Source organism: Nannospalax galili, unplaced genomic scaffold, assembly GCF_000622305.1.
Source record: "Nannospalax galili isolate Female #2095 unplaced genomic scaffold, S.galili_v1.0 scaffold85, whole genome shotgun sequence".
Classification (NCBI taxonomy): Eukaryota; Metazoa; Chordata; class Mammalia; order Rodentia; family Spalacidae; genus Nannospalax; species Nannospalax galili.
In genome coordinates, this window is record NW_008358866.1 from 6,599,539 (window position 1) to 6,623,089 (window position 23,551).

The 23,551-nt window shown below is 36.6% G+C and overlaps 1 protein-coding gene across 5 annotated transcripts in view; it reads left to right on the plus strand.

The window, feature by feature from the left end:
* Cfap69 (cilia and flagella associated protein 69) overlaps positions 1 to 23,551 on the plus strand; it is a 58,932-nt gene that overhangs the window by 13,172 nt on the left and 22,209 nt on the right. For 2 of the 5 annotated variants that reach the window (XM_029558338.1, XM_029558339.1), the window contains 10 exons: positions 101 to 276; positions 1,214 to 1,290; positions 5,097 to 5,195; positions 12,423 to 12,572; positions 12,671 to 12,848; positions 16,603 to 16,726; positions 19,655 to 19,703; positions 19,794 to 19,915; positions 22,096 to 22,182; positions 23,126 to 23,342. In XM_029558338.1, the coding sequence (XP_029414198.1) occupies positions 248 to 276; positions 1,214 to 1,290; positions 5,097 to 5,195; positions 12,423 to 12,572; positions 12,671 to 12,848; positions 16,603 to 16,726; positions 19,655 to 19,703; positions 19,794 to 19,915; positions 22,096 to 22,182; positions 23,126 to 23,342 (1,132 nt within the window). In that variant the 5' untranslated portion in view covers positions 101 to 247. The remainder of the gene's footprint in view (positions 1 to 100; positions 277 to 1,213; positions 1,291 to 5,096; positions 5,196 to 12,422; positions 12,573 to 12,670; positions 12,849 to 16,602; positions 16,727 to 19,654; positions 19,704 to 19,793; positions 19,916 to 22,095; positions 22,183 to 23,125; positions 23,343 to 23,551) is intronic. The other 3 variants (XM_029558337.1, XM_008822513.3, XM_029558340.1) reach the window with 3 other exon arrangements.

A 23,551-nucleotide genomic window follows, 5' to 3' on the forward strand; every position in this document is an offset into this window, starting at 1 on the left:
TAAAAATTTTGTAACCACTTACATTTAATTATTTGATATCTTAATAAAAATAATAAAAATAACTTACTAGATGTCTGTACCTTGCCTGAATTTTTTATAGGATCTAAGTGGAAGTTTTTATGCTGGTGTGAGATTGTGTCACGTACAACCTTGTGATGCTGAGGCTGTGTGGTCTTCGAGTCCTGGGTTCCCAGCATTGCTTCCAGCCTCGTTGCTCCCATAGAGCCCTGCCCAGAGCAGTTTCTCCATGAACCTGACTGAATGTTTGACTGCATAGTATGACAAACCTTTGGAACTATGCTCTTTGATTCCTTCTCACTTTGAAATTATTCATATTGTTAATTTTTCTACATTCCAAATTTTTGCTTTATTCTGCATTTCTCTATACCTGATCCTCATTGGTTCTCTTTAAATGATTTTGGGGAGATAAAAACACTGAAAATAAATCAAACTTTCCTGCTTTGGCCTCTAGTCTGTTTTCCTTTCAGAAGCACATTCATGCTAGTTCATGGTTGAAAAAACTGAGGGACAAAACCTAAGTAATAACCTTTACCTCTTTTTCAAATTTGGGAAAATGACCCAGGACTCATAAGCCTCATCTTTTATAAATAAGTATTTATATTTATTTATTTTCTAAATAAGTATTTTCAGATAATTTTAGTTATGGTAACTGTGAAATGTAATCCTAATATAATTAATATTTGTTAAGTTGAATTCCTTATTATTCCCAGAAGCATTTGTTCTTCTGTGGATAGTTTAGGAACTAAGGAAGGGGAACTGACCTTTGGAAAGAAATAAGACCATTAATCTGTAAACCAGAGTTTCAAAAACTTTAGGAGAAGCCCTTAAAGAGTTTTTAAGTTTTGGATGAGGCCTCTAACTGTAATAGAATTATAACTATAATTCACTGTTAAGTTATCCTTAGGAAGAAGATTCCTAAGTATTTTACTAACACTGATATAAAATAACTATCTTAGCTCATCCCTTTTATATCTCCGTCTCTTCATTCTTATAAACCTATTTTGTTTTCTTTCCAATGAGTTAGAAATACAGTCTCCTTTTTGGTAGTTGTCAGTTCTCCACAGCTAGAGGGTAAGATAAAATAGGATGGTATCCTTTATTCTTTAGAGAATAAATTTTCCCCTTTTATAAATAATGCTTCAGTCAAGGAATGAATTAAAATTTACTCTGGTGTTCTTTATTCTTATTGAAGCTTGCCATTTTTGAAAAAGAAATTATCAGATGAAACAACTTATGCTGAAGACACTGCTAATTCAATTGCACTTCTAGGTGAGTTAAGACTGCCTTAGGCAGAGAGTATAAATGGCAGGGCCTGCAGACAAAAGAAAGTATCTGCTTCATTGTGTCACTAACAGTGTCCACACCATGACTCTTCCCTTATGTTCTGGTTGAGATTATTCAGTGCACTTGGTGATAATTCTAGTACTGCTTTCTGCTGGGGTGTTTCATACCATTAAGATTCTGTGTTCCTTAAGTTGAGAGACTGGCCCTTACTTCCTGTACTTACTTGACTTGGTGTTTAGTTTGGTTACATATTTGTTAACCTTTTTTTCTTAGAAAGTCTTTTTAGTAATCACAAAAGTGTTTTCAAGATTGGGCTCTTGTACATGAGTGGCTAAAATCATTGAGCATCTCTTTGTTCATTATGTGCTCCAAACTTTTATATAAAATCAAATATGAAAAATGACATAGAAAAGTAGGCATTTATATCTGGGTTATTACTTGGTTTTCTAGAAAAAGATAGTATTTTCCTAAGAAACGAAATCATGTGAAATACTAGCTATTCCAGCCTGCCCTGGGACATTATGATTTTCCCAAAATAAATTCTATGTTAAATTTATAATTACTAATTTAAGTCTTTATTTGTAAAAGAGAAATAATAAATGATTGACCCAATAAATTTCAAGTATTCACCTAAGTTAATCCCCAGTGCCATATTCCACACAGAAACACTTTAGAGATTCAATGTGGTGAGCAAAAAGTGCTTTTATTTTATTTTACCTTTTGAACATAGAGCATCATTAATTTATTAAGCGCTTATATACCACATACATTCAGCATTAGGGTTAGTTTACTACTTATATTGTAGTTCTGGGTAAAGAACTACAGTAACTCACTGTGTCTTTACAAAAGAATGTGAATTCCTGCACCATGTGTTGAAAAGCCTTTTTAAAATTTTATTTTATTTATTTATTTATTTGGTCTTTTTGAGACAGGGTCTCCATGTAGCCCCAGCTGGACTGGAACTCGCTATGTAGACCAGGCTGGACTTGAACTCACAAAGATCTGCCTGCCTCCCAAGTGCTGGGATTAAAAGCATAAGCCACCACACCTCGCTGCATTTTTTATTTTTACATGAAATTTTATTTATAATTCTTTTATATCTAAGTTTCATAATCTTCAACTATAGTTACTCTGAGAGTAAATTTCAGCTACAAATAGTAGATCAAAGTGTCACAGAGACTAGATTAAGCATGAGGAATTTAAGAAGGCCTTAAGACACAGGCAGGGTGAGAAATAATAGATATTAATTCTGTCATCAGTGGAAAAGTTGCGTAGGAAGCCATCCTAAAAGAGGACATGTTAATATTAACAGAAAAATTGTAGGTTTTATTGGTAACATTTTAAAATGTCTCTGTAGCCCTTATTATTTTGAAGTGTTGCCTCTAAGAGCATTGGCAGGCATTTGTATGATAATGCATGGCCCTGAGTCTACTCTTTGCTTAGTGGCCATATGTCAGGAGAGCACACTACTGTGCCGTTGAGGACAGTATGAACTCAGCTTCATATGAGTTTCCTTCACTGATTATTTACTGAAAATGCTGCTCTTCTCTCCACCCCCTTAATTCCTGGAAGCATGAAATTAAACAAAAATACACACAGAATGAAGTACTGAATGAAAGACATTCACGACGTTTACTAGTAACTCCCGGGTTCGACCATGTATTAGTAAGTTACACTAGGGTTTCTTCTTGATGATAGATATTTCTGACTCAGGAGAAGAGTTTTGGAAATAGATAAGGGAGAAGATTGATACCCTGCTGTAAGGTGATAAATGGGAGGTTTTAAGAAATGCTCTAAGTTTATGGGAACTGAAAGAAGGGAGATGCAGATGAGAAACCCTAGAACTTCTCAGACTTCAAGTTTTGCTGGAAGAATTTAGTTGTTCCTATTGCCTGTTCCTGATTTTTTTGTAACCTAAATAGTGACATTGTAACTCCAAAACAAGATCCAAAGATAAAATTTAATATTCTTGGCATTTTTAAAGTGCTGTTTTTTGTGAACAGATCATGCTGAAGTGAGAATGAAGCGTTCCTTTATACCCCTCCTTGTTCACTACTCTCTTGCCCGCTGACCATTTCTGCAGATGTACATTAGGCAAAGCCTGAAATAAAGCCCATTCTTAAAGGAATTCTTTACTATATAGCACATATAGTGTATAATACTTGATAAGTGACTGTAATCTAACCGGATCCAGTTTAATCCTGAAGCTGATTCTGCTGAAAATCATTTGTCCTTGGGCATCTAGGTGGCATGGGTCATTGCAGAGTCCCACAGAGTATCTTCAGATTCCCCATGGGGAACATTCTTTTTGGACTTCAAAGGAGTAAATGCAATCTTGTTTGAATTATTGAACTAGTCAGAGATAATTCTATAAATATGACTTAAAAGAAACAGTGTCTCTTCTCTATCCTCACCTAGAATACTTGAACATAAAATTGTTTGCCTGTGCAGCAAAGACTGCCTAAAAACCCTCTCTTCCAGTCTTCCAGCAAATTTAAGAGCAGAGCTAATATGGAACTTTAAGGAAAGAATACTCTATTAAATGCAAAATTCTGACTAGTTAGGTAGAAAAATACCAGCCTTATTAAATAGGAGCTAGGACACATTATCATCTACAATATGGTAGATGTTATCCCCAACCCTTTCCTCATACGAACTCAGTCTTCACAGCAGTCTTTAATGTTGTAACTGTTATGCCTGTTTACAGATGAAAAAGGAAGACACTATTTTACACAGGGAGCAAGTAGCAGAGCCAGAATTTAATCTTAGATAGTCTGACTCCTCCCGAAGTTATATTATCAGTATCATTTTCTTCTTCCTAGAAATGACAGGCTGCATTGATTGAGATGTCAAATATATAGAGATGGATTCAAGGCATAATATTTGTATGCATGGTCAAATACATCATCATGTGCTGTAGCACCTTATTTCACCCAACAGTGGACCATATGTATGACAGTGAGCCTATAAAATTGCCATTGAATCAAAAAATTCTATCACTTGATGGTGTAATTCACCATAGGGTGACTCATTATCTACATGTGTGTGGTTATAATGGTATAAATAAACCCTCTCATGCCATTTATATGAAAATATAGTACATATAGTGTATAATACTTGATAATAAGTGACTGTATTCCTGATTTATGTATTTTTTATATTTTTGTCATTTATAGTGTGCTTTTTACTTTTTTTTTTTTTTTTTTTTTTTTTTTTATTTATTGTGTTTTTTTTTTTTTTTTTTTTTTTTTTTTTGGTCTTTTTGAGATAGGGTCTCCCTGTAACCCCTGCTGGCCTGGAACTCATGATGTAGATCAGACTGGCCACAGTCCCACAGAGATCCACCTGCCTCTGCCTTCCCAGTGTTGGTATTAAAGGTGTGGACTGCTCTGCCCAGCCTGGCTTATTATTTTTTTAACTAACTGCAAAACAGTATACTGTGCTTTCCAGCAGCAGCCTCCTACTTCCGAGATTCACCATGTATCTCAGTTGCACCATTTTCTCTTGTGCTTGATTTAATCTCATGTTTCTGTAAATGTACAAGATGGTGTTCATACAACAAAACTTCCTAATAACAAAGTTCTTAGAACATATTCCTGTGTGAAGTGACACATGACTATGGAAGAATGTGTGTGTGTGTGTATGTGTGTGTGTGTTGTGTGTGTATACATGCAATTACAAGTTAATTTGAATATCTGTTGAGATTTTAAAATAATTATCAATATTATATGATTACATTTAAATAGATTTATAATGTGTTGTTACATAGTTCTCATTTATTCTTCTGGCAGGTGAATTAATGAAAATACCAAATTCTGAATTAAGGATACAAATCTGTAAGTGTATTGTTGACTTCTATCATGCAGAACCACCAAAAAAGCATATTCCAGGTAAGGTTTTGATTAGTCTTTCAGTAATAACTTGTGTCTTCAGAAAACAGAAAATTCAGTGTCTCGTTTCTGTCTGAACTCTGAAAACGCAGTGGGCTCACAAATTCAATACGTGAAAAGCAAGTTTTTGTTTGTTCTTTGTTGTGGTAGATTGTTTTTTAGATTTGGCCTCATCTTTAAAAATTGCACATATGGGCGTGGTGGTGGCGCATGCCTGTGTCCCAGCACTTGGGAGGCAAAGGCAGGTGGATCTCTGTGAGTTCAAGGCCAGCCTGGTCTACATAGTGAGTTCCAGGACAGCTGGGGCTACAGGGAACCCTGTCTCAAAAAAAAAAAAAAAGTGCACATATATTATTTTCAGTTTGGGGTTTACATGAGATTTTTCTCTTGAAACTAAATATTTATGACTGAATTTATAAAGACATAGCCAAATAAGTTTATTACTGCTAATAGTACTTAATACTAGAAATAAATTATTTTAATTATAATATCTATCTGCCCATATAGATGTTAAATTACTAATACTGGTCCCATTCACCATAATGTTTGGGAAGAGTTCTATATGTTATAACTAAGAAATCTTTCAAAAAATTTTTTTGAGAGGCTAGAGAGATGGCTCAGCAGTTAATAGCACTGAGCCAATAGCAGTTAATAGGGTTCCCAGCACCAACATGGTGGCTAACAACTGTCTATAACTCCAGTTTCAAGAATCTGACCCTATCTTCTAGCCTTCATAGGCATTGTAGGACATGGGTGCACTTATATACATACAGGCAAAACACTCATACACATAAAATAAAAATAAATCAAATTTTTAAAAATTTGCTACATTTTATTATTATTTTATGTGTATGAGTGTTTTGCCTACATGTAAGTGTACCATGTGTATGCAGTGCCTACAGAGGCCAGAAGAAGGAGTCAGATCCCCTGGAAGTGGAGTTATGGAAGGTTGCTAGCTACCATGTAGGTGCTGGGACGTGAACCCTGGGCCTCTTCAAAAGCAACCAGTGCTTTTAAGTATTGTTCCATCTCTCCAGCCTCCAGAAATTTAATATATAGTGATGACATAGTTGGTATCAGGCATTAGCACTGACACGAAATATTTAATACATACGTCTTACTTTCACTATTCATATATAATTTATAATCAATAGAGTAATGGAGAGAATATATAAAGGATATTTTAGTTATATATTTTTAATAGAAGTACGTCTGTAGTAGTTCAAAAAGATTTATGACTACAGAAAACATGAGAACATACCTTAACAAGGGAAATATATAAGGGGATCATTAAATATATAATTTGAAATCTCAATTAGATAGATAGGTGGAAGTATTAAGTAAACAATGGACATTGTATACTAAAAGCAAAGGGATCAGAAAATGGGTTTGAAATTCACTTAGTAGAAGTGAAGATTGAAGCCACCAGTCATTGAATTTGCCAGGAAATGAATCATGTAAATAGCAAGGGATCAAGGAGTTTATCGTTGGGAGTGCCCATATTGAAATTTAAAAAATATAATTCAAAGAATCAAAAGAGGTTGAAAAAGGATACAAAGAATAAAGGGAAGTTCAAAAAGAAGAAAGAGTTTTCTCTGGCACCACCATCATTGAAACATGGACTGCTGAAACTCCAGGCTACCCAGCCACTTTTGAGCTATGACTGTCACAAGCTGTAGGAGCCATGGAAAGAACCTAGGACACTCAGGAAGCTGGATAAAGACTAAAAGGGGGAAATCAGAACATTGGAGATAGGCACAAAAATTCCAGGAGAAATCTAAGAAGTCAAGTAGTAGAGAGACTGTGAACATAAAACTGTGTGGCCAGTGTGGAGAAATGTTCAGCCAACTCCAGATTAGATTTTGAATAAGAAAATTTCTGTTGTAGTAAAACCATGAGAAACTCATATGTGTAGAGAAATGAATATCAACCTTTCATCCCCAAATGTACCCCTCAAAGCTCAGACAGCTCATAGTCTACAACAGATGAATATCAGAAATGTGGAGATAAACCATGTAAATGTGAAGAACACAGAAGAGCCTTCATTATCCCCAGTGCTTTCCAAAGCATGAAAGGCCACATAATGAAGAAAAACCATATATTAATAGGCAAAATGAGAAAGCCTTTATGACTGTGCCAGATATTCAGAGACACATGATTACAGACAGTGGAGAGGAATCTTATAAACGTAAACCTTTCCCTATTCTTCATTTTTAATATGTGAATATAATTCCTCTGGGAACTATGTCTGTGAGTGTAAGCAATGTGGGAAATCATATTGTACATATTGTTCTTTTCAGAGACATAAATGAGATTACAATTGAGAGAAACTTTATACATATAAACAATATGGGAAAGTCTTCACTCATTCCAATTTCCTTCAAATGCATAAAGAACACACTGGAGAGAAATACTGTGTTTGTAAGCAATGTGGTAAAACCATCACAACATTCGGTTACTTTCAAATACACCAAAAAAAAACTCATGTTGGGGAGAAACCTGTATATGTAAACAATGTGAAAAAACTTCAAATGGTTCAGGTTCCTTTTTCATAAATGAAGAGATTCGTAGTGAAAAGAATCCTTTCTTATGTGAGCATTGTGGTCAAACCTTCAGTTGTTCTTAGTATTGAAAACAAGCACAACCCCACACTAGAGAGAATGTCTGTAAGCAATGTGGGAAAGCCTTCACTCAACCCAAGAACTTTCACAAACATAAAAGAACTAACACTGGAAAGGATCCCTAAACAAATGTGGGAACACATGACCTTTCTAGCACCCATGAGAATGTCATCTGCAGAGAGCTTGTATTAATATGGAGCTTGTGGGGAACACCTCTGGTCATCTTGATTCAGTTCACAGATAGAACATACTATGGTGAGAAACCTTCAGTAGAAGAGTCTTCATATGGGCCACATGTTGTATTGTTGTTGTTGCTGTTGTTTTGGTTTTTTTGAGACAGGGTCTAGACCTCTGTAGCCCCAGCTGGCCTGGAACTTGCTAAGTAGACCAGGCTGGCTTTGCTCTCACAGAGATCTACCTGCCTCTTCCTCCCAAGTGCTGGAATTAAAAGTGTACATCACCATGCCAGTCATATGGGCTACATAAACGAATGTGCTCCACATCATGTGGATAAGAAAGTACACGAAAGTTGTCAGTCATAACAAGTAATATCAATGTTCCATGAAGCTTATTGATGTAATTAACAGGAAGAGCTTGAAGCAAAGTTATCAATAGAGTTTCTATAAAAGTGCTTATTCTGGACTCCTATGTGGAACCTCATTCACCTACAGCTCAAGGACCATTGCGGAAGAGGGGACAAAAGGATTGTAAGAGCCAGGACTGGTGCATGAACACAGGGAAGCAGAGGCTTCCGGGCCACTGGAAACTTGCACATGTGAACTTGTGGCAATGGTTGACGTTCAGCACAGGACCCATGTCAACTCAGTTGAGTGGGTGCCTAGAGGGGAGGAGAGAAATGGGTGGTGGGCCAACTATTGGAGAACTATTGGAGACTGAGTGCTGGTGGGTAAGAGAGAGTATGACTTACATATGATCACTAGATGGACTGACTGGACACCAGTGACCATTTGCACCGAAGGACACTTGGGTACACACGCCTAAATGAATAGGAGTTAGCATGTACAGCAGAATACTTGAGGTTTGGTGAGAGGATGAAGGAGGCATGGATGGGGGAGGGGGTCTGAATTTGATTAAGAACTGTTGTATGTATGAAGTTGCAAAGGCTCAATTTTAAAAAAAACTAAAAAAAAACAATAATTAAAAAAGCAATATTTATGTTAATAAAATAACACTGTTCATCAATAGAAAATATTACTTGGAAAGTTTTATAAAATAGCAATATTATCCTACATGACTCCATCTGATAAACATGCAAAATATTCACTTCTAGTGTGTCTGTTTGGATCGCAAACTTGATATGCCCACCATGCAAATGGCTCACATATAAACATGCCTAATGTAGGAGCTGTTGGGTATTATAAATATAGATTACTGCATTTGCTATAGTGATTATGAGGAAGTAGAATGCTTTTATATCAATTTCTGTGCATTTAAACTGCTACATGAAAGGTTATTATTTTGATGATTCTTTGTTTTTCATACTCTTGATGAATTTAGATAGAAGAAAAATTATTAAAATGTTTCTGTGGGGGATTTCATATGACTCACAGATTTTCTGATGGAAATCTATGATACAAATAGAATCTTTAAACTACCTTAGTAAATCTTGGTAATATGATTTTTTTTATTGTCACTTTTTCCCAAGGGAAAAATCTGTTAGTAAATGTGTTTGAAATGTTAAAAATAAAAAAATTTTAAAACCTCATCCTGAAGGAAATATCCAAAAGTTATAAATATTTGGTGTTTATAAATGGTAAAAAAACAAATATAAAGACTATCTTATTGTGAACTAATGAATGAAATGATTGATGAAATGATTAACACTGCCAAATACTGAAGAAGCTTATGTAATGATGGATGGAAAAAATCAAGTCAATGTGCTGTCTGGAAAGTTGTAGTTAATGTCTGAAATCTATTGAAAAACTAGTTGGGCAGGCACAGGGTTAAAGAATGAAAGGACTGTGAGAGTAGAGGCAATGACTAGAGAATGACGGAATAGAGGCAGTTTATAAATACAAGCTTGTATTTCAAATTCAAATGGTAAAGGAAAAGGAAAGAAGGACAACAGACTAACTGGTAACAAAATCAAAGAAAAGGTTATTTGGGATTTGTTATTTGTTTTAGGATGTGGAAAATGAAGTTTATAGGGAGACAAGCTAGAAGCTCCTAAGGGGAAAATGGAAAGACAAAATTCTCAAAATAAACATAAGAGGATGGAATTAAGAGCACAAGCTTAGAGTTAACCTGGCAAAATAGAGACAACTTTAAAGAAAAAGAAGGGGGGTCCAGCGAGATGACTGGGTGGTTAAAGGTACCTGCTGCTCAGCCTCATAATGTGAGTTCAATCCCTGAAACCCATAGAGTAGAAAGAGAGAGCTGATTCCTGTAGGCTATCTTCTGCACCAAGACATATGCATGCCCACATACATACATACAAAATATATGAATGCAATAAAAATAAATAATTTTTTAAAAGAAATACCTGAAAATTTTAAAAAAGAAAGAGAAAAAGGCAGTGCTACATGAGTTAAGACAGAGGAGTGCTAAGGGACAGAGAAGTGAGAGTAATTTTAATTTGATCAAACTCCAGAAATTGGGAGTTGTAGAGTGCATCCTTGCTAACTCTTGCACATTTGGTTTCAAGTAATGGGCATGACTGGATGTCTGGAACCAGAACTGCAAATTCCCCAGTAGAGCAATTAAAAAATATGTAGTTCTGGAGTTAGGAATGAAGTTTATGAGCCTGAATGTTACCATATCGTTCCATAGAAAGGTAAGCTTAGTGGAAAAAAATACATAGCAAATGTAAAGTACATTTTAGGCCAGTCATGAAAGACTTATACAAATAAACCATGGATTGGGAAAATATTCTTTCTGCCTAAGAAAAGTTTACAATAAAAATTCAGTGGACAACAATAGAATATTAAAATTCTATACACAGTGTGCTATTAAAGTTTTATGTATACATTAAAAATGACAAGAAGTGTATTAAAATGTTAGTGTTATCTCTAAATGGTAAAATTATAAGCAATTTTTGTTACCCCTTTGTACTTTTTAATTTTTTAAATTTGTGTGTGTGTGTGTGTGTGTGTGTGTGTGTGTGTTATATACTTGTGTGTATGGATGCATGCATGGGGGCCAGAGGAGGACACTGGGTGTCTTGCTCTATCATTCTTTATTCCTTTTTGGGTTTTGCTTGGGTTTTTTTGGTTTTTGGTTTTGCTTTTTTTGTTTGTGTTTTTTGTTTGAGACAGAGTCTCCCTGTAGCCCCAGCTGACCTGGAGCTCACTATGTAGACCAAACTGGTCTCAAACTCAGAGACTGGCCTACCTTTTCTTCCTGAGTGCTGGAATTAAAGGTGTATACTGCCACACCCAGCTCTATGACCAGCTTTTTATATGGGTGTTGGAGATTCAAACAGGTTCCTATACTTGTAGAGCAAGTCTTTTACCCATTGAGTCATCTCCTCAATCCTTTTAAGTACTTTTAAATACCTTCCTAAACTTATACAGTAAGTTGGTAGAGCATACGATAGATAACCCATCCCAGGAATGGACAAGACCTTGTCCATGGCCACAGTTCAAATTTAAGAAATTAGGACAAACCGACAGACATCTCAGAACTATGTCAAAAGTAAAGAACCTAATTGATTTCAAAAGTCTAGATGTCAGGAAGTTAGATAAATTTGATCACTAAGAGAGCAAATAGTCTCAACTCACTGTGGTTTTATTCGATCCCTGTGACTAAGTGCAGTTACTCAGGCACCTAGACAACTGTAGCAAGTAGTAGTGTTTCTCATGGGACCTACAGCAGAGTGAAAATTCATGACATGCCATTTAGCCTCCCTAATATACTGCTGCCTTCATAAGCATTTACTGCTTCCTCTCACTTTCCTGCTGATACCATGGAGTCCTTATCTCTGGAAAGCATTAAAGCAGTGCATTGTCCCAAATAGTGAAACTGCGAAGTATTTATAATCACGCTGTTTTGCTTTACAGAACATTATCTACTGACAAATAGGATTAATTTTAAAAAGAATTTAAGATGTGTTTCTTTCCAAAATCTGTGGGCTTATTTTCAAGGGCAACATGAGAGATCAACAGACAATGAACTCCAGATCAAAATTGGCCTACTGCAAATTAAATATTATTGAAACACAGCTGTGTTCATTTATATTAATATTGTCTATGGCTTTCTTCTTGGTACGATACCATGCCACAACATCTAGAGCCAAACAGTTGAACACAGGCCCTATAACTTGCAGAGCTTAAATACTACATGGCTCTTCACAGAATACTGTGCCTGTCCCTATGCTGTACAAGTTTTAAATGCCATATGTTTTAGAAGTTTTTATTCTTGGCTGGGCATGGTGGTACACACTTTTGATCCTAGCACTCAGTGGGCAGAGGAAGGTGAATTTTTTAGTTTAAAGCTAGCCTAGTCTAAATAGTGAGTTCCAGGACAGCCAGGGCTATGTAATGAGACCTTTCTCAAAAAAACAACAAAGTTTTTGTTATTGTTTCTGTTGTTAAATGATCAGATGATCATTGTGTGAGAAAACTGTACATATTTCTATCTGTGTTAGGTTACCAGCAAGCTAGTTCATCCTACAAGATTAAAATGGCTGAGGTTGGAGAATTGGCTAAAACAATGGTCCAGTCAGTGATCTTGCTCGAAAATCAACTTGTTGAGAAGCTTTGGGTACTTAAAGTACTACAACATCTTTCAACTTCTGGTTTGTATAGTATTATTATATTTAAACATTTCTTTGTCAACTATTTTGGTTTCTATCAGGTTATGAAATATAAATAATTTTTAAATTTTAATTTTCAGAAGTTAATTGTACTATAATGGTGAAGGCCCAAGCAGCCAGTAGAATCTGTGCTCACCTCAATGACCCAGATCCCTCAGGACAGCTTTTATTTCGTTCATCAGAAATACTTTGGAATTTATTGGAAAAATCTTCAAAAGAGGAAATAATACAACAGCTTAGTAATTTGGAATGCCTTCTGTAAGTACATATGAATACATGTCCTTTGCCCTTTGAACAATAGCCAGAGAGATAACAACTTTGTTTGAATCTGTATTCAATTAAGTTTTTGATTCAACTAATGGCTATGTTTCAGAACATTTTTGTGCCATTATATAAATGAATCTCCACAATGAGAAGCTATACAAATAAGTTGTTATTTTCTTTTGTTTTGAGACATGACTCACGTGACTAGGCTGGCCTTGAACTTGCTATATGGCTGGTGATGGCCTTGAACTCCTGAAGCCCTTCTACCCCCCAAGTATGGGGATTAAAAGTGGGTACTAATTACCATGCCCAGCAGAAACCAGTCTTGTCTATGTAGAAGGCTCTCAAAAGTCTTATTATAGCTAAATCATAAATTTACATATGGGTAAAGTAAAAATTAAACTTTTAGAACTATTTCATTTATTCAGTAGATCTCTGGTTGATTGCAATAAAATTGACAAATTATGAATAAGTCTTCAAGTTGCTTACTCATTCAATAAATGATTATTGTCTGCTTCACTAAATCAGTCTTAGATCATAAAAAATACAACTAAAGGCTGGGTGTGGTGTTCCATGCCTTTAATCCTTGCACTCTGTGGACACAGGAAGGTGTATCTCTGAGTTCGAGGCTACATAGTGAGAGCCCCACCTCAAAAGCAAATACAACCACCAACAACAAACAACTAAGCAATGCAGATATGGTCTCTTCTTCTGCGGGCCTTCTCTTATGCTTATAGAGAAAGACAAGAACATAGACAATTAAAAGAAAAGATAATATTATGAAAGAGATTAGTGCAAGGAACTTCATCTACTTCAGAAGATGAATGAGCATATTTTTATTTTTTCAAGTGACCCCCCCAACCCTTCCCAGTCCTCTTAATTATCTTTACCTGTCAACTTATCATAACCTGTAGTCACCTGAGAAGGAAGCCTCAATTGAGGGATTATCCAGATCAGCCTGGCCTGTGGGCATGATTGTATGGGTGAGCCCAGCCCTCTGGATGGCACCATTCCCTGGGCAGGTGTTCCTGGACTATACAAGAAAACTAGCTAAACGTAAGCCAGCAAGTAGTGTTCCTCCGTGATTTCTGCCTTCAAAATCCTATTTTAACCTAGAAGTATAAGCCAGTGCAAACCCTTTCCTCCCTGGAGTTCCTTTTGGTTAGATTATTTCATCACAACAGCGGAAAAGAAACTAGAACACCAACTGATGAGGATATTTAGGGGCTCATGCACCTACAAAAGCTAAGATAAAATCGATTTCTGAGTATCTTTATTTAAATCTCAGCAAATGTTACAGCTTGATCCCTCTTTATCTGTTTGCACTGTCTTCCATTCTTTTGGCTTTGTTCCCAAAAAGGTTTGCCATCTGAAAGCTTAAAGGGAAAAAAAAAAAGCAAAATAAACAAGGTCTTCAAATTGAGTCCCTGTTGGTTCTGACTGGTTTGATGCTGGCCAATGCTCATTCCATAGTGATTTGCCAATGTTAGAGAGAAGGAATGCTCTGCCTAGCTAAAAGACAGCATGACACAACCACAAGTTCAGGAGGCAAAGCAACGAATGTCTACTATAGAAGGAACCAAGGCTGGGCATAGTGGTGCATGCCTTTAATCCCAGCACTTGGGAGGCAGAGCCAGGTGGATTTCTGAGTTCAAGGCCAGCCTGGCCTACATAGTGAGTTCCAGGTCAGCTAGGGCTACAGGAAGACCGTGTCTCAAACACACACCCATACCCCCACATTCCCCCCACCAAAAAAAACACAATCACAGCCTATTGTGCTAGAGAGATGGCTTAGCAGTTAGGAACACTGGCTGTTCTTGCAAAAGACCCGTGTTCAAATCCCAGAACCCACATGGCAACTAACAACTGTCTGTAACTCCAGTTCCAGGGGATCTGATACCTTCTTCTAGTCCTCCGTGGGCATTGCACGACATGGGTATACTTACATACATACAGGCAACACACACATACACATACACATAAAATAAAAAATAAAATTAAAAAGCCAGGCATGGTAATGCACACATTTAGTCCCAGCACTTGGGAGGCAAAGGCAGGCGGATCTCTGTGAGTTCAAGGCCAGCCTGGTATACACAGTGAGTTCCAGGACAGCTGGGGCTACAGGGAGACCCTGTCTCAAAACAAGACCCCCCCCAAAAAAAAATTTAAAAGAAGGAAGCTGATCTGGACTTGGAGAGTTAGTCCATGTTCCCTCATGCTTCTTGACCTCAACAGTATCTCAGTGATAATTAGGAATGAGCCACACAGAAAAATTTTACATGTAGAGAGCATCCTAGGTGGGGAAACAGAAATGAAAACCAAATTCAGCAAAATAGGAAATAAAAAGCTCTGAAAGAGGTTTAGTGTGGTGAGAGCAGAAAGAGCAAGGTAGACTGGTAAGAGATGAGGCAACGGAGTGAGCAGGGACCATGACATGAAAGCTCGGGAAAGCTTTGTTAGGGAGGGAGGGCTTTATCCTAAAAGTAAAGAGATGCTTTAAGTGACTTTAATGTGGCATGATTAAATCTTTTAGAGAATCTTATTGACAACTATGTATAGATTGGATTAGTGGGTTCTTAACTGGTACATAGTAGTGAATTAGAAACAAGTAAGATTAGAAATGCTTTGATGAGTAATATAAAATAAAAAGGATTTTGTGACAGAGACTTAAGTAGTATTTCCACAGAAATATGACTTAGTTCTGCCTTCTGTGACAAAGTATCAGAGAGTGAAATATGACTTAGTTCTGCCTTCTGTGACAAAGTATCAGAGAGTTGGTGACTTGTAAACAACAGTATTATAATTTGCTTTGCCATTACTGTGGTAAAACACTCTGGCCAAAAACAATTTGGGGAAGAAAGGGTTTATTTTCGTTTACAGATTACAGCCTATCACTGAGGGAGGCCAAGGCAGGAACTTAAGGCAAGAGCATGAAGCAGAAACGAGCAGAGGCCATGGAGGAACACTCCTTACTTGGCTTGCTCCCAGGCATATATTCAACTACCTTTCTTACATATCCCAGGTTCATCAGCCTAGGATGGTACCACTCACAGTGCTCTGGGCCCTCATACATCAATTAGCAATCAAGAAAATATCCCACATATAAAAGCCAATCCAATTGAGGTAATTCCTCAGTTGAGGGTTCCTCTTCCCAGATATGTCAAGTTGCCAACTGAAGCTAACTCTGACAAACAGTAATTCTTTTTTCTCACATTTTTGGAAGCTAGAAGTCAAATCAGGGTGCCAGCCTTGTTGAGTTTTGATGCGTGTGCTCTTCTAGGTAGCAGAAATCTGTTTTCCTGATGTCTCACATAGAAGGAAAAGAGCAAGACAACTCTCTAGGGTTCCTTTTGAAAGGACATTAATTCCATTATGAGGGCTTCACCTACAAGGCCTCACTACCTCACACATTCTTAACACATTTCCTACAAGAGTTAGGATTTCAACATATGACTTTTGTCATCTTTTTTTAAATTAATTTTTATTTTATGTGTATAAGTGTTTCCCCTACATGTATGTAAATGTGCCTCTGCAGAGGCCAGAGAGGTTGTTGGGTTCCCTGGAACTGGAGTTACACACAGTTGTTAGCTGCCATGTGGGTGCTGGGAAACAAACCGGGGTCCTCTGCAAAGGCAGTCAGTGCTCTTAACTGCTGAGCCCTCTCTCCAGTCCCCCAACATAGGAATTTTGAAGAAACACAAACATTTGGCCTATAACAATATCATTTTTAAAATATTTTGTTTTCTAGGGCTTTGAAGGAAGTATTTAAAAATCTCTTTATGAGGGGCTATAGTCATTACGATCGTCAGCTTAGAAATGATATATTAGTGATCACCACAATTATAGCTCAGAACCCTGCAGCGCCAATGATTGTAAGTATAAGTCAGTCTGCATTAATTTTAACTGTTGAAGTAGTAGGAATGAGGGTATTCTAAACTAAGTTTTTGTATTTTTGTGTTTTATTGCCATTCCAACTTATGTTATAATGTCATGATGGTCCCAATACACTTTGACTCTCCACAGTCTACTGCATTCCTTTGCAAACCTGGTATCCTCTTCATATTTCATCACTTACACACGGATCCATTTTTTGTGACATTTTTCTTTCCTTCCTATCAATCTGGCTTAATTTCTTTTTCACTGGAAGAACTTTTTTTTAATCATTTCTTGTGGTACAAATATGCTACCTGCTCTCACCCGTCCCTTGATTTTCTTTTATCTGAAAATGTCTCTAATTTGCCTTAATTCTTGAGGTTTATGTTCATGGAATATAGAATTCTAGGTTGAACAAACTTTCTTTATTAGCACTTGAGAAATGATGTTCTACTTTCTTCTGCCCTCTGCTGTTCCTAATAGGTACTTTTTATTTCAAATTATTGTTTCCCACTGTGCAAAGTATCATTTTAAATTCTGTTTTCAAGGTTTTTTTTCCCCTCTATCACTAGTGTTCTCCAGTTTGGGTATAATGTGCTGAGGTTGATCTCCTTCGTATTTACCCTGTTTGTATATGTTTATAGAGCCTCCTGAATATGTAAATTTTTCTCTTTCACCAAATTTGAACAATTTTTGGCCATTTTATCAGTAGTTTTTAATTCACTCTCTCCTATAAAAAGAAATCAAAGGAGTTTTGGGATGTGGCTCAATGGTAGAGCCCTCACCTGCCATGTGGGATGTCCTGGGTTTGATCTGCAGCACTAGGACTCCAATTACTTGTATGTTTGATTTTCTTAATGTAGCCCCATAAGTTTGTAGGGTTCTGTTCAACTGTTTTCAGTAATTTTTTTCTCTCTGGTCTTCAGGTTGGATAACTGTCTCTTTCTGGCACTATCATCCTATCTAGTGTATTTTTAGTTCAGAAATTGGAATTTCCTTTTTTCTTTTTTCAGTGCTGGAGATCAAGCCCAAGGCATTTGGCATGGTAGGCAAGGGCTCTACCACTGAGCTACATCCTAGTCCCCTTTGATTCCTTTTTCTAGTTTTCCCTTTTTTGCAGAGTGTTCCTATACTCCCATTCATTGTGAGTACCTTTACTGTGGATTATGATATAACCCTCCGAAGAGTACTTTTAAATTTTTATTGCTAATAGTCATTGAAGTTGTCTACATTCATCCCTATGGTGGGTGGCAGTTCAAATCCCATTTCAGATCTTGTAGCCTTACTTATATCTCTGTACTTGCACCATTCAGACAGTAGTCAGAGATTTGGGAAGTGTTTATATGCATATTTGGCGTTCCCCCTCTCTGTTTTTCTTGCTTAAGGGATAGCACTTTTCATGCTAGTGCTTACGGTTGCCTTGGTCTTCTGATTCATTGGTCCACTTAGACCCCAAGTTTACTTTTGAATTTAGTATCTCCACAAAGTACAGAATAGGGATTGTTGCCAGGCTAAAAGCCACATTAAAAGAGTTAATATGGGAATTTGCACAGTGAATTCTCATTCAGTCCTCTTCAAAGTTCCAGCTTTCTTCTAGGTCTCCTTGCTTTTGGCCACAAGATTGTTGCTTTTTATATTTTGTTCAGAGCTTATAGTTGTTGACTTTAGGAAGAATTGTTTTTATCAGAACTGCTCAGCCAAATCAGAAACTAATCTTCCCTATACTTAAAAAATGATGATTTATTATTTAAAATCATGTGTAGGTGTATGTATCTGTGCATGGGTATGTGCATATGAGTGCAGGCTCTCATGGAGGCCCAGAAGAGGGTATCAGATCCCTTTGAGCTGGAGTTATAGGTGTTGTGAACTACCTGATGTGGGTCCTGGGAACTGAACTCGGGTCCTCTGCAAAAGCAGTATGCACTGTTAACTTCTCAGCCATCTCTCCAGCCCTTCCATATAGCTTATAGTGTAAAAGTCATTGAATGGTTGAAATCCTAGAATAGAGGTATTTGGCAACAATGTTTACATATCAGTCATATTACTTTCTAAATTGAATCTCAGAAAACAGCTATGAAAGTACGAATCACATGTCCCTGTACATCAAGCAATCCAACATAAGAAAAGTCATGCAATGCATGTTGTGCAAAGAGGGAAACAACCCTGCATAGTATCCCAGTTAAGTGTGCAGGACCTTTATGTTTTTCTGGCAGGCCCTGGCCAATCAGTAAGTTCTTTACACCGCCATTACAAACATGCAGATGATTCCATGAACACAAATCAAAGGAATAACATTTTAATTTTAAAGAAGCCATGTAAATCTCAAGGTATTAGGAAAATAATGCCATAAACCAAAAGGCCAGGATTTGCCTCTACATACTTCCTTTAATGTACAAAGTCTGACCAGCAAAGTCTCTGTCAGTAATGAGTTCCATGTGCCAACATGTTTGCAGTTCTGATCATTCTCCGGGGCTTTTCATGTTAAGTAGAACTATTTTGTTACCTCCTGACCATCCTTTGGTATGATGAGAGTGACTGGCAGAAAGACAGGGTGAAAAGACATACTGCTGAACTAACTGGATTTTTTTTTATCATATCATTTGAAGGTGCAGATAATGTTACAGGAGTAACTAGATAGGCCTAATATGTGTTGAGTTCTTACTAAATTTTAAGTATCACATAAAATATTGATAGAAAAATGTAAAATACTTATTAGAAGCTTCAGAAGCAAGTTTAAAATTAGGTAAATTAGAGCTTTCTAGCTATATACTGTTATTTCCTTGCTTTTATCCATTATTAGTATTTGCAAATTCAAATGAATTATAGCAGGGAAATTTTACAACAGTTAGATACTAGATGAACATGGGCACCTGTAACTTAACTTCCATGCTAACTAGCCTCTCTGTTTCTCTGTGTGTTTGTACTAGGAATGTGGCTTTACCAGGGATTTGATACTGTTTGCAACTTTTAATGAAGGTAAAAGCGGGCATACCTTAAACAGTTTCTATCTTGATGAGTCTTGTGTATCATCTTAGTTTTCATTTTACTCTTTTCCCCCCCTCACAGTTAAAAGTCAAAATCCTATGGTAAAAGGCCTTAAGCTTTCTAATTCCTATGAAGATTTTGAATTGAAGAAATTACTATTCAATATAATTGTGATCTTATGTAAAGATTTAACTACTGTACAGGTAAAAACTAATCAAGACAAAAACTAATAAAAAGCATCTCACTTTATAGTGTAATGTTTTTAAAGGCATGACTTTAAATCTTTCATTAATCAACTTATGTCTATACCATAGAAAGTAACAAACATACTAATTTGAATTTCAACTTTTTTTTTTTAACTTTTTTGAAACTGTCTCCCTGTGGCCCCAGCAGGCCTGAAGTTGCTATGGAGGCCAGGCTAGCCTCTACCTCACAGAGATCCACCTGCCTCTGTCTACCAGGTGCTGGAATTAAAGGCATGCACAACCATGCCTGGCATATTTCAGCTTTTTAAAATGTCCTTTGCTATTAATAAATGGTGAAGAGCAAAAATTTGAATCACATAAACCAAAGAATAGTAGATGCTAAAAGATTTGTTAATATGTTGATATCTCCTAAATAAGGGAACAGAAATTAAAAAAAATTAATATAGCATAGACTATCCAGTTTGGTTTTTTTGATTAATTATCATTATATATTTTTTGAGACAGGGTCTCCCTGAAGCTCCAGCTGGTCTGGAACTCACTATGTAGACTAGGCTGGCCTTGAACTCACAGAGATCCTCCTGCCTCTGCCTCCCAAGTGCTGGGACTAAAGGCATGCACCACAACACCCAGCTTAATTTATTTTATTTTATTTTATTATGTGTATGTTTTACTTGCATGCATATGTGCTCATGTTGTGCAGTGCCCCATGGAGGCCAGAAAAGGGCATCAGATCCCCCGGAACTGGAGTTACAGATGGTTGCTAGCTGTCATGTGGATGCTGGGAACTGAACCTAGGTCCTCTGCAAGAGCAGCCAGTGCTCTTAACTAGAGCCATCTCTCCAACCCTAATTTATTTATTTTTATTTTATGTGTATGATTGTCTTGCCTGTATGTATGTAGGTGCACCATGTGTGTGCAGTGGCCTACAGAGGCCAGAAGAGGGTGTTTGATGGAACTGGAATTATGGATAGTTTGTTAGCTGCCATATGGGTGCTGGGAACTGAACCTGGGTCCTCTGTAAGAGCAGCCAGTGCTCTTAACCTCTGAGCTGTCTCTCTAGACCCCAGTCTGGGTTTTTTATTTCCTTCCTTCTTTCTTTGATTTTTAGGTGCTCAGATTTGAACCCAGGACCTTGGACATACTAGGCAAGCACTCTAGCACTAAGCCACAACCATAGCCCCCACATGCAGCCTAATTGTTTTATCTGGCCGTAATGATAAGGGATGATTTAATGCTGAATGAAGTTAATAATCTCTGTGACACCAATCTTAACCCCACCTGAACCTGCATTTTCTGCACACAAACCCACCATCTTTAAATTTTTATTCATGAATTTATCTTAATATGTTATTTCCTGTATATTATGTAAGTTTGAGGAACATGGGGAATAAATTTTACTCTAACTTGTCACTTCTGGGTGGCTTTAGCAAAATCCCCTTCACCTCAAAATATTTCTGTCCTGCACACAGGGCTTTTATGAGGTTGAGGTAAAGCCTTTGCACATTGTAAAGTGTTAGGAAAAAAATGTACTACTAACGATGCCATTGATTAGTTCTTTGCTACATTAGGTGAGATTTTCTTTTAACCTAAAACTCTTTGAAGCTCTTTTCATGAAAAAGGAGTTTCATTCTATCAAGTAAATTTTGATAATATAAAAGTGGGCTGGTATGGTGGTTAAGTTAAGGCTTTAGTCAGGGGCATTCCATACATATGTTGCTCAGAGAAAGAGAAATTGCATTTCAGTTACTATTTTTTCATTTTGTCAAAAATATTTGGGGGGCCAGAGAGATTGCTCAGCAGTTAAGAGCACTGGATGCTCTTTCAGAGGACCCAGGTTCGATTGCCAGCACCTACATGGTGGCTAACAACAGCATATAAGTCCAGTTCCAGGAGAATCCTATGCCTTCTTCTGAACTCTATAGGCATTGCATGACATGGGTGCATTTACATATATTCAGGCAATATATACTCATATACATAAAAATGATAAATAAAATATTTTTTAAAATATTTTCCTTCATACTTAACAGAAAAACCTTTCCATAAAAATATATTTCATTATTACAGTCAAAGATTAATAATTATTATTAAATTTTATATAAGTGTAAAGTCAGTAAATAAAATTTATACTCTATTTTGTAAACCAAAAATTCTTGTTCTTGTTTACTCAACTCTAGATCTTACACTCTTTCTTCACACCCCATGAGGCTGCACATGGCGGCGCACAGCCCCAGCACTTGGGAGGCAGAGACAGGCGGATCTCTGTGAGTTCGAGACCACATCATCTACATAGGAGTTCCAGGCTAGCCAGGGCTACATAGTGAAACCCATCTCAGAAAAATAAAAACAAAACAAAGCCGTGTATATAGTATGATGTGACACACTAGTGAACTCAGGAGAGAATTTAGAAAATTTCATTATTGTTATGAAAGTCTTTTGAATAATGGAAAATTAATAGAAAATTAGCATACTATAGAAGAGTGGTTTATACTCTTATGAACTGTAAATATGCATCAATCAGAATTGGCAGTATTAACCATTGGCCATTTTATAATTATGTATTTTCCTTTATTATTGAAAACAATTTTTCAAACAAACTTTATTCAATAAAATTTTTTTTAATCCTAAGGTGTTTAGTTAAATATGGTCATTTGATGAAATAGTTAAGTTTTATCATGTATACTTAAGACATACTTATTTTTATTGCACTTTTATTTCATTTGGGGCTGAGTCTACAAATGTTCCTAGGAGGGATAGAGGCGCAGCTCAGTGGTAGATTGCTTGACTAGCATGCACAAGGCTCCCAGAGCCACACATAAGCAGAGGAAAGAAATACCAGCCATTTACTTGCCTCAGATTTCCTACTTCTATAGTTTTATTGTCTGTAGGGACTAAGTAGATACATAAGCTATGTAGACCAAAAGTTATTGCATATTTTCTGTTATTATCTGCTAAAGAACTCAGACCCCAGAAAAGGGGGTCATAACCAGTTGTTCTTACTGTTGAGTTTGTTGTTGTTTTGGTTTTTAGCATTTTTTTTATTCTGTGAATTTTGGTACTGTTGAGGTAGAAAGGGAACATCAAAGAGAACATTGATAATTTTGAAATTATCAATAAAACAACAAATTTGAAATATTTAATTTTGCTAGATTACATAAAATTATTTTGATTATGCTTCTAATAAGTACCTTCTGACCCTTCCTATAGCTCTTAATTGATGGCAAAGTTATTTTGGCTTTGTTTACCTATGTTAAAAAACCTGAGAAACTCAAAATAATTGAGTGGTCTGCGGCACAGTATGAAGAACTCCAGCTTCATGCGATTGCCACCTTGTCCTCGGTGGCTCCTCTGTTAATAGAAGAGTATATGTCCTGTCAGGGCAATGCTCGAGTTCTCGCCTTCCTGGAATGGTGTGAGCATGAAGGTGAGTGGCCCTTCGGGGACTGTCAAAGTTCTAGTCACTGTATTTCAGATGAACTCTGAATATTTGCATAGAAAAGCGGTAAAGGGAAAAGACAGAAAAAATTCTACTTTGTCTCCCTTTTAACATATTTATATCTCTTAATAAACATCACAACTTCAAAGGCAGACATTAGCAAATATCCTGACTATAATTAATATAAATTTAAAATA